The sequence below is a fragment of the Carassius auratus genome, chromosome 38 (assembly GCF_003368295.1).
Source record: "Carassius auratus strain Wakin chromosome 38, ASM336829v1, whole genome shotgun sequence".
NCBI classification, from domain to species: Eukaryota; Metazoa; Chordata; class Actinopteri; order Cypriniformes; family Cyprinidae; genus Carassius; species Carassius auratus.
In genome coordinates, this window is record NC_039280.1 from 5151794 (window position 1) to 5164454 (window position 12661).

Genomic DNA, 12661 nt, shown 5'->3' on the forward strand with positions numbered 1-12661 from the left:
TGCGCATGTTCTTAAGTCTTATTTTCTACTGATACTTTATGCTCTATTGAGCCAGTACAGAGGCTCAAAGGACAAACAAGCTGGATAATCATCTAATGTGTTTATCTGTTGCTAAGAACCAAACTGGGAATTATTCTAATGTTTTGAATCGAAAATTGTTTAATTGATTTTACTGATGACTGTTTTTGAGGACTTTTGCCTTCGGGATGAAAATTCCAATACATACAGTTCTGTCATGCCGCTGTGCGTATGTTTTTTGAGCATGTCTTTATCGAGCCCTGCGGAGACTCTGTGCTTACATAGTGTTGAGCCGAGCAGCGCTCTAAAAATGGCCCTCCTCTGCTGCTCATCATGGGGAATTTGAGCCCAAGCAAGATGTACACCTGGAAAGGTCAAAGCTTTAGTGAAAGACTCGGCTGAAATATTGATCTTGACAAGCGGTGCTTTGACAAAACCCTGTAAAATAATAAACAGCCAAACAAAGCCCCTCCTCTCTGGGAATAAAACCGAAAGAAAGTACCAAAACACCAGGGGAAATCTGCAAGTACAGTCTGATATCAGGTGAAGCGCGTATGCTGGATAAGGCCGCCTCATCTGCCGTACGGCCGTAACGTTTTTATTGTAGCAGTAAATTATGGTTTATTATCAGAGGTGCACAGCTCAGCAGGAGTCTCATCTGTTCCTCATTGAAAAGCTCAACTGCCTTTGATTTGTACAGCTGTCACCTGAAATTATATCGCCGTTGTTTCGTGTTGTTGTTTTTCCTCTAATGTTCTGTTAGCGAAGCATTATTGCAATTACATTCTGCTTTGTGCTAAAGCCCTCGCCGCAGCTCAAAAGCTCATTTGATATGGAAAATACCGTCTTTTAGCACTTCAAACATTTTTTAAACAAAGCCTTATTAGCAGTCTTTAGAGTGTCATTAAACAGCGTTTCGTCCAGACCGGACCACGTCAACAAACGCTGTTTCACCGGCATTCACACCTTTTTAACACTCACTTTATTGTCGAATGGATACTCCTGTTTTAATCTAGATCTAAACATGCGGAAATGATAGCGAAATTTGCATTTGTCATAATGCTGCATTAACGCAGTGGTCACACTTTGTTTTTTGTGATAAATGCTATGCTAAAGCACCGATTCAGCTGGTTTGTGGAGACAAATGAGAGCTTTGAATAAATATCTCCTCTTTACTGTTTATTAATATACTAAAAATGATGAATGTGGAACAGGGCGCGTGGAACGCGGTCGTATGGAAAAATGATGGTTGTTGCAGCTCTAAACCTGCTCTTGAGTAATACATCTGGTGCAAAGTGCCGCAGAGCCAGACCTATTACAGTATGGTAAGTTTTTAATCTTTAAAAAAATATGGCCATAAATATCGGAGTTGCTCTGTTTCTCCCTCAGTCGCGCTGGTCTTTTTTGTTCCACGGTAGAAAAACTCTCACGCACCTGTTCACAAAATTATGTATAATTTATCAGTGCATACCGAGACACAAACACCCCTAAATAAACATAACTTTATTCACTTGTTTGTTTGTTTTTTTGTTTTTTGGGATAGTTGGTAATTAGGGCTATTTTGCACTGTGGATAATTTATTTTCATTATAGTAACAATTTCAGAGCAACAAATGAGATATCATCACGTAATGTACATGAGAGATGAAGCATCTCACATTACTATATTTCCAGATTTCATATTCTAGAACTGACCCTAAATCAGGGGCTCTCGACCTGTTCTTAATCATGACCATTTAATTTATTTAGATGATTTAACTACTCTTTTGTCCATGACTCAAATTCTAGGTTCCAAATTTGTGTTCTTTAGATTAACTCATTCATAGCTGAAGACATTTAATTTGTTGTATTATACAACTTTTCTTTGGATCGATATTTGGTCTTACAAGGGAATAATTTACCAACAAAAAAAAAAAAAAAAGTGAAAAGGTTCTATTATTATTATTATTATTTTCTTTTTATTCTTTTTCCTTTTCTTTTCTTTTCTTTTATATTCTTTTATTTTATTTTCATGTCATTTAATTTAATTTCTTTTCATTTCTTTTAATAACAGTGGAGTCCATACCAGATTGGGTCCAACTGACATTCTTGGTATTGACCTGAAAAAAGGCAATACCAAGTCTTATATAGACTGTGTTTTTGTGTGTGTGTGTGTGTGTGTGTGTGTGTCTTATTTTGTGTCCTGTAGAAGAAAATTAAAATCACACGGATTTAAAAAGAAAAGATATTGATTTGAATTACATGGGTCCATGTAATGCAAACTTATTCCTACTTTGTTCATTATGTTTAGTTCTTCTTTGTGTCTGTGTCACATTTTAACCTAAATTACACACACACACACACACACACACATATATATATATATATATATATATATATATATATATATATATATATGCACAGTAGAACAAATTTGCAGTCCAAATTATTTAAAACATTTAAGAAAGTTTCATGTTGAATCTTGTCCAGTTCACATTTTTTAATCTTTCACTGGAACATCCATGTGCCAAATCCAAAAGTGAAATGAGGCAAAAATGCACTCTGAGATGGTCATGTTCACCTGCACTGGCAACATTTTCCACAGTGTGTTGTTCTGCCTCCTAGTGTATTCAGTTTATCACTCTGAGATTATGACAGTTCAGATCTCCATCATCATCATAACAGATCCAAACATTTCCCAGATTCCAAGTGGCTCCAATCCAAGGCCCTGTTTACCCTTCAGAATTATCCAGGATATTGTTAAGGCCATGAGTGGATCAATTATAATTTGCAGAAGTATTGAATTATAGTGCACAATTTATGGATATATTCTACAGACTGATGTACATTTCCCAGAGGCCATCTCTCCTCCAGCTACTGTATGTGTCCTGACAGACTGAAATATGACTGTCCCTTAATTAACTGTCAGATTAATTAGATCAACAGCAGAGGACAGGCAAAATGTTGCTTTTGATGTCTCTCGCTAGGGGAAGTAAATGGAAATGGATCTTTCTCACTGGGTGCGTGTCAGAAGCAGGTGGTGAAGCCTACAGGTGGCCATGTCACTGTTATTGTATATGGCAATATGTGTTATCTCAAACTGATTTACATGATGGATGAAATGTCCGTGTGTCATGATGCGTCAAAGCACTGCTCCAAATGTAAGCGCTCTGTCTACCCCAACAGGAAGAAATGTTCATTTTATCCTTTTCTTTGAAGCTGAAGTGTTTCGGTGTAGCCTAGAGATCCACAAAACAAACACGTCTGCTCGGTAAAAAGCAACGCCCCGTGTCTTTAGGCTTTTTAATATATATTTGATGTTTGGTGTAAGCTTGCATTAGCAGTTATTCCCACCGGCTATTAATGAAACATTTGACATTCACTAAACGTCAAATTTCAGTTCACGCAGTAGAATTTCATAAGGTTGGCTTCAATGAAATTCATGCATGTTATCAAAATGCAAGCTTGGCTGGAATTGGAAAGAGACAGTAATTCAAGGCTGAAAACTATAAAGTTGGGTTCATTTCATTGGACTCTGTACATTCTCCTTTATGATTAGGATTGGGTCGGAAATTATGTGAATTTTATATGAATTTAATTTCAGAGTTGGCTTACCTTTTTGCTTTTTTTCCTCTCTTACAGGCCTTTCCATGCATATCGACAGGAATTTATGGTAAGGAAAATGTCTATTCATCCTCTAAAGCTTTTCAATGTAGGCTTCATGTTCAATTGTGAGCATGTACATGAAGAAACGTGTGCGGTTTAGATAGCAACTGATGTGAGCATATAATGTAGGTATGGAAAAGCTGATGATGAGCAGATCACCTCTACGTGTGAGATTCTGCCACAAGAAAGTGCCTTTGAGATCTCGGCACTTCAGAAAGAATGCAATTATGTTTGATTCAATAAATAATATGCAACCTGCCTCTCCAGCACTGCGTAATTGTTCGGATCGTCACAGAGAGGGAAAGCATTTACTCTGAAAGCAAGATGAGCGCTCGAATATCATGATCAAAGAGCTAATATCCTAGAATACTTCCCCACGTTTTCTTGTTTCTTTGGGCCAAAACGACAGTAAATGCTCATTTAGGAGGGAAATTAGTTTCATCTCATGGCAGTCATGAACGTTTGTTTTTCAAACATTCTCGAATAAGCTGAAGGAACATTTGCGCTCTTCTTCGACGTGAATAATCTAACCAAGCGAGACAAACACGATCCATGTGGCCACCAGATTAACCAGCTCCAACATGTAGAACTGTCACTCACAGCCAACCGGAGCTGACACCCCATCTCTCTCTTTCACTGCATCATGGGAGCTGAGGTCCAGGCTGACAGATGATCGGGGTACAAAGGGTAAGGCGTAAAGGGGCTGTTCTGTGGGGTTGGAAACGTGGACAGCGGGCAGGTAGAAAAATGAGGCCTCACTCCCAGCTGACAGTCCAATCCCTCAGCCCACACCATTAGCACAGGTAGAGCTTTCACACACATGGCGTATTGGAGGAGATGCCACCCATAAACAAACTGGAGCCTGCCGCCAGCAGAGGGTTGGATGGTATGATAGAGGTTATTAAGTCCGACGCTCATAGCCTATCAATCAATGCCACGAGAGACGGGTTAAAACAGGTTATTTATTTTTCAGAGAGGATCTAAAGGCCTAGCAAATCTATCAGTGTCTTACATAGTGCGGACACAGGCAAAGCACAGAGGTGGACAAAGGTTGCATCATCCTTTCCTCTGTCTGGATCTATCATTCACTATTTCTTCTTTTTTTCCTGGATATGCAATTGGTTCATTAAAAGCAACAGTTTTTTAGTTTTACAGCTCTGTCTTGAAATCTGAAATAGAAATCTTACACCCGTCAGAGGCAATAGCCCTCTGGGCAGCACGCTGAGGTGTAACACTGCTGTGTTTGGGGCGTCTGGAGTACGAGGCCCTTCTCATGGACCTTCCCTGATCCTGCCCCCCTGTCTCTACCAATTCGCTTCCTGTCCACTTACTCTCCTATCGAAATAAAGGCAAAAAGCTGCAAATATATATCCGAGAAAAATTAATAAAATCCCTGTTTTAAAATCTGAAAAAGCTACAACTTTTAATAAGTTTGACTTCATTCTCAAAACATTAATGTTTTAATCTCTGTTGCAATTTTATTGTAAAAAAAATAAAAAAAATAAAGGACCATTAAGATTATACTCAAAACCTTTTAATATTTATTTTTGAAATGTTACGTTTTAGTATGGCACAAAAATTGCATTGTACATAAAGAAATATGTTATTTTACATTTTGTTTTATTTTATTTATTTATTTGTAAGTGCAAACATTTTTAAGTTTAATTTAAAAAAATTATTTCTTATATAATTTATTTTTGAAACAAACAATTATGAGTCTGTTAATGCTTTAATACTGGGGGAAAAATAATAGTAATAGTAATAATCAATCAATTAATCGCAATTAATTGCATCCAAAATAAAGTTTGTGTTTAAGTAATATATGAGAGTGTACTGTGTGTGTGTGTGTGTGTGTGTGTGTGTGTATTATATATACATTAGAATTTTTCTTTAATATATACATGTATGCATACATATAAGTACACACAGTACACACACAGGCAGTACATTATGTAAACAAAGTTTTTTTTTGGATTTGATTAATCACAAATAATTGATTGCCTCACCGCAATCATACGATTTTTGTTTGGTAGATGCAGTGTTAACATCTGCCACTCATGCTTACATTTACCCAACAACCTACACATGAAATAGACAAAAGTGAAAAGTTTCAAAGCCTCATGATTTATACAGAAGAAGAAAAATACTTTTATATCCAGGGAGGGAAAAAAATCAGTTGTTCTCAGACAGACAAGAGAACTGTACTGAGCATGTGTCTTTGCTCTTACCTGGTTTGAGATCGAAGATATTTAGTCTTACAGTTGCCCTCGGCCTCCCCTGCAGTTATTCCAACTCTTTACAATTTAAAGATGCTGTTCACAAACTTTTGTATGTAAGATTCATATCAGGGAAACTCAAATCCAATAGCCTTGAACCCCACAGGTTAATTTTTCCATTATTATTTTAGCCTGCAGAAAGAGAGACGAGTCAAAAAGGAGAAAACTGCAGTTAGATTTGAACCATCCGGGCATCTCAACAGCCTCTTTCTTACAGCGCTGTCACAATCTGTCATGATATATCCAGCCCCCCCTTTAGATAAGCAACAAAGAGAAAATGAATTAGACACCGGTTCATCTTCCACTGAAGCCTAGAGGAGAAAACCTCGCTCCGTGCCCGTGAGGTTTAACCACCTGATGACTTTGTCAAGGAAAAGACAGGAGCTGTCTGACATCAAAACGTGTCACTCATTAGATTACTCTTTATTGCCTCATAATCCAGCTCAGTGCCGTATATTGAAGCATTCATCACCATATCAAGGTCTGGTCATTTAAGGTTTGTGTACACATGGTGATAAGACATGATTTATTATTTATTTCCCCTCAGAAATCCACTGCAAAGAGCTTCCCAAGGCCTTGTGGGGAAAATAAAAAGGCAGTTTAATACAGCTATACTCTATTACAAAAAACGCATCACAGTAAGAAATCATGGATATTTGAAATCAGACATAAATTGTGATACATAGTTCAAAAGTATTATTTTTAAAGATATCACTTATGCTCATCAAGGCTACATTTATTTGATCTAAAACACAGTCAAAACAGTAATATTGTTAACAGTGTTCTATTTTAATGTACTGTAAAAACAATGTATTCCTGTAGTGGCAAAGTTGAATTTTCAGTGTAACATGTATTATCTAATATGCTGATTTATGATCAGTGTTGAAGACGGTTCTGCCTCTTAATTTTTGTTTGTTTTTTTATTTGTTTAAGGATTTATTTGATTAATAAAAAGTAAAACAACAACAAAATAAACCATATAGAATCTCCAAATAGAATCTTTTTTTTTTTTCCTGTATATTTGATCAAAAAATGCAGCCTTGGTGAGCATAAGATTGTAAACTATAGATAGAAAGAATGAATGACAGGCATGCAGACATACAGTACGCAGATAAAATATAAAATATATCTAATAAATATATACATTATTTCATTGATGTTTTGTCTGGCATTTATCTGAATGTCATTCTAATGGCTATTAACATTTCCTACTTGACGTTTTTGAACAGTTTTCAACTTTGAATTGTAATTCTGCATTCTTTTTCCCTACACTGTATATAAAAAAAATACAATTTCAGTTTTTCTAATTCAGAATTTCACAATTAGTTCAGTGTGTTACTTGCCATTTATTTGTAATTGTGAAGTTTACTAGAAATTGCTGAGTGAAAATATCTTTGACACAATTTTTTTTTTTAATTCACTTCAAATTCTGAAATAAATTAACAAATGTAAAGGCTTTTTGCATTCATTTCTGAATGGTACACAACCCTGCCTGACAAATATTTTCTTTTTGAACCAGAGGTGTGCTGACACTGATTGTGGGGGTGTGAGATACTGTAGGTAAAGTAGCTGTAATCCAGACAAAGCATCCGAACGGCTGTTAGGGATCAGCTAGGGTCAGCAGACTAAGTGTCTTCACTCTCTGATCCCCCTGTCCATCTCTGTAGTGGATTAGGGCCGAACCCCTTATCTCTTTACCTTGATATGCTCCAGGTTTCCCTCTCAGGATAGCGCTGTATTTAAAGCCTGAGGTTTATTCTGGGGGAGTGGATGGATGAACACAGGCTTAGGGAGGGAATCTTCTATGATCACATACTGATGTGATCTGATTACCTCAGCACAAGCTGGGTAAAGGAAATCTTAGCGTTGCATCTAGGGAAACGGATGAAAGTTTAGTGTTTTACACTTTCATGGTTTTATCATTGTCAAGATTGACACTGCTCTGGGAAGTTTTGAGGGTTGATGACATATTTTAGAGATCACAGTTGTTTGAGAGGAATCTGAATCTACAGCCCTACGGCAACTAGATTTGATATTTTAACTGAGCTGTGAACTCGCAGTCTGAATTGGAAGTGACACGAGAGAAAGATTGGGTGCAGTAAGATGGTAAACAGGCAAGAAATTTCAATGGCATGTGACAGCTGTAAACAGAGTGTGACATTGTTCAGCTAGTGATGTCTGATTCCTAAACAAGTTGAGTTTGAGTTCTTTTTCATCAATTGGTCGAAGTGTTTCATGAATCAGTTTGAATGAACTCACTAGTTATCGGTCTGAATCACAGAGATACTGTAATTCTGAGTGAATCGGACATCCAGACAGCTCAGAGTTTACTACCGAGTTAACAACTGACTCCTACACTGAACATCAGATTAATAGTGAACAGTTCTGACGCTCAATTCTGAAGCACTTTCATTTTTAATGTAAAGTTATAATGTTGCTTGGGAGCCGTAAATAGTTGCTACAAAATTATTCTTGTTCGTATATACTGTCTTTAGTTTATTTGTTTGATTTAGTTTTTATGGTTATTAATACTAGGGTGACTCTAAAAAGGACGTTTCCAGGTAATATTTTGCCTCAAAAATCAAAAGAGAAAATATACAGTTTGCATAAAGAAAACACTTGTCAGGACTCTATTTATTTATTTTTTATTTTTCACATTATTTGCTTGGTTAATACATTTTACCCAATTCTCATTACTTTCTCATTATTCTAATACGACTCTCATTCTCATTCTATTGAAAAAAGATGAATATATAATTATATATATTATGAACAAATGGTACAATAATGAGACAATTACATTACAGTATCGATCATTTTAAAGGTAAAATGCACTTACAGTATTAGTGCTGAAAATGTCACAACAAAAAATAATAATAATCATAACCAATTTTTTCTGTAACTGTTAGCAGTTAAATATACACTTTTGAATGAAAAAAAATAATAATCTAAAGTTGTATGACTTACTTTGTAGGGTGTTGTTAGGCCCAGATGTATTGGGAGGGTTTATTTCACATTGGAAAACAGCAGAATCACAGTAGGAAATTCTGCTGTGGTGTGTGTGTGACATGATTTAGTGAAAAGTAAATGGCAGCTGATAACTTTAGCATGTAGGACAAAAATGTCACCACCAATACATATGGCTTTTCAAGTTCAAACACAGACAGGCATGGTTTGGCCATCTATATATGTGTCTCTGTCCATTTTGAATGTGGGTCACATCTCGCTATGTTTTATTTCTTCCCCCTTGTACACCAGCATTATTCTTTAAAATCTGCTGCTCGTCTTCTGCAGTGCTGCATATTTCTGTGAACATTCACTAAAACAACATGTGTCTGTCTGAACCTTCATCCACTAGCTGACACGTTTAGCTTCTTTAATTATTATCCTGTGAGTCCTGTGCCCACGGGTCATAATGATTTGGTCGGACATCAACTTTTCACCCATCAGACAAATCATGACCATTTCAATGTTTTGCAGTGCTTCCATTTCCTGTTGTTCTGACTCAGCTGTTTTTGGATTATACGTTAATTATTTAGTAGCTTCTTCCAGTGTCCATTCAAACACAGTTCATATAAATATGACTTGACTTGGGGGAAAAAACAGCTTGCTGTTCTGTATGCTGGTAGATGCATTCTTACTTATAAAGTTAATAATTTAAAATGGGCTCAGATCAAGTTTCTTGAAGAACAATCACAATCATAAAAATTTGCACCTTATGATGTTTTCATTCTGTTACCCTTTTATTAATTTAGAGAAGCCAATTAGTTTATTATGGCTTTTGTAGAGAAATATCAGATCTTTATTTTAATGAAGCACATAAAATCCTAATTCTTCAATTAATCAGGAATAGAATAGGAAATTTAATTATTTGATAAGATACAGATAAATATTGCACCTTCGGACAATAACAGAAATATAATTCATCCACTTAACTATAATTCTCTTTTTGTTCAATTTGTTGTTAAAAATATAATTAACTAGGCAAAGTAAAACTGCCTGAAAAAAGTGTTCCTTGAGAATTTGGCAGACCTCTTTGCATTTCTTTTGTGGGAAGCCCGTTAAAGTCAGTTGTGCACTATAAATCAGACTGCATTATGGGTACACACCAGTGAACTATATCTGGAATGAAATTGTTCACTAAGAATTTGGACAGAACTACAAAATGCTGACACCCTATATAGTGCACTATAGAGTCTCTTGTGAATTAAGGGAAATCCCTGGAGCCCTCATCAGCAGAGCATACACTGGTGGGCATCCATCAGCTGACAACAAATCTTTTTGAGAAATATTTCATTGTGACCATAAAACTGTATTTGGCATTATTTTTATGTGAAAATATATTTTTGCCCATATGACTTAATAATTTTGTTATTTGTGTATGTACATGTAGCATCGTATTCAGGATGACCCTTCACCAACCCCCCCACCCCCCAAAAAAACATGATTTAATTTGTGTGGTATATTATTTATATATTTATATTTGGTGGCACAAAGACCGAGTCATTGATATGTTTTTCCTTAAAATGTTTCTAAAAAAGTAATGCATAACACTTTGAGTTTTTATGCTGTGATTTTTAATATAAAGTCTAGTAAGGTTTCCTTTATGATTATTTAATTTGCACATGCTGATGTTTTTTCAATCTCATAGTGCTTTTGTGCATTTTTTGTGATTGCTTAGCATAAGGTTTATACTTGACTGCATTTTTTTTTCCCTCTCATCTCACAAATGTTTTGCTTTTCTGTGGCTCTAATATAGCATGCATTGTTGCATTTTCATCCCACAAAAACTCAAAGATTCTCCAAAGATTTTATGTGTATCCACTGAAAAATAAAATCCTTCCCATGGAGTTTTTAGATTGATCTGTGATGTTTGCGTGGAGAGGACATCTCTCAAACATGTATGGAAAATATTAAGCAGTCTGAAGAGAGACGTTTGATCAGAGGAACCTCTTAGTGAGCTTTGACTGTTAACTCGGTTAGCTCTGACCTCTAGTGAGCCTGGCTATATCTCTACAGAAACACTTAACACAGCTCTAGATGACCTCTGTGGTTCTCTCTCCTTCTCCTTCTCTTTTTTCTTCTTTCTGTATAATTAATGCCCATGGAGCACATCAATTTACATTAAAAACAGAAATACGCTGAAGACATGATATGAACATAAGTCTAGTGCCCTCTGCCATGTTTTCTGCCCTTAAGACATTGTGTTATGCATCAGCATTCACTCATAGGGACATGTGAGTAACAAGTCTGTGAGTATTTATTCAGTAAACAGTTCAAGTTCATTACACTTTAAATAGGGGAGAGCAACACTTTGTTTTCTTCTCATTTGTATAGCCTAAAGCTTAGATATTTTGCTCTATTATCTTTGACATGAGTCAAAAAAAAAACTTTTCTCGTATCAATTATGTAATTATGTGTGTGAGTTTAAATATATATGTATAAGAATAATTAAGATTTTGAAGTGTGAAGTCTCTTATGCTCTCCAAGGCTGCATTTACTGATCAAAAATACAGTAAAAACATTAATATTGTGAAATATTATTGCAACTGATAGGCCTACTGTACAGTTACAGTTTATTAAACAGTCATTTCTATTTGGTACACACACACACACACACACATATATTTGCTGCCTGTTAATTTGTGTCAAATTCTGCATTTGTCTGAAGCCAGTGATCCTGATGGAAGTCTAAAAAAATCCAAAATCTCCAGTAATCTTTTGAAAACTTAGCATTTCAACCCCACAAACAGCTCTGGTCATTTTCAAATCAATATGAATAAAACCGCTAAAATCTAAAACCGCTATTTTACGGGTTAGCTGAAGAGTCAGGAAGCATTGGCGTTCGAACATCTGTTTGTAAATAGTAATTTAATCTGTTTCTCTGTGTTCTGTTTACTGTGGGGAAAAAAAGGAGCCAAAAATGTACTTGTCGTCTTATTATTCCAGACGGGGATTATTCTCAAGAGAGATAATAGGTTTATCAGTTTCTCACGCACATTCTTGACCCAAAGTTCAGGTCTGACGGCATCCAGCCAGCAGAAGAAATCAGTCAGTGATTCGGCCTGTCAGAAGGAGAGAGAGCTAGTAGACAAACAGGGAACGGATGGAGCAGAGTCTGACAGGATAAGGCTCAATGGATCCCCAAAATATTTGGTGTTGAAAGGCCCAGACAGGACATCAGGAGACACGGAGAGCACAGTGTCAGGCTGCTGAACAGATAGAGAGGTGAAGCAGACTCCTCAGCTACTCTGAAACCATGTGTTAATTGCGTCTCCTATCACCCTGAGCTGAGATAGGTCAGTGCCGCACTGCCGCCACTTGCTGAGCAACAGATGGGTTGTTTATGCAAAAGTTGTTACATTTTTATAGTATAGCATCCTCACTAGTTCATTTTTGGATGCATAAATTGCATCAAATATTAATAAAGAAGGCCCACAATTCATATACAGGTGCTGGTCATATAAGTAGAACATCATCAAAAAGTTGATTTCACTAATTCCATTCAAAAAAGTTAAACTTGTATATTATATTAATTCATTACCCACAGACGGATATATTTCAAACGTTTATTTCTTCTAATTTTGATGATTATAACTGACAACTAAGGAAAATCCCAAATTGAGTATCTCAGAAAATTAGAATATTGTAAAATGTTTCAATATTGAAGCCACCTGCCACACTCTAATCAGCTAATTAACTCAAAACACCTGGAAAGACCTT

At 36.1% G+C, this 12661-nt stretch overlaps 1 protein-coding gene across 2 annotated transcripts in view; it reads left to right on the plus strand.

Annotated features, from left to right (window-relative positions):
• Positions 1-12661, plus strand: part of macrod2 (mono-ADP ribosylhydrolase 2) — a 489520-nt gene that overhangs the window by 348978 nt on the left and 127881 nt on the right. For both annotated transcript variants that reach the window (XM_026223581.1, XM_026223582.1), the window contains exon 7: positions 3639-3669. In XM_026223581.1, coding sequence (XP_026079366.1) covers positions 3639-3669 — 31 coding nt within the window. The remainder of the gene's footprint in view (positions 1-3638; positions 3670-12661) is intronic.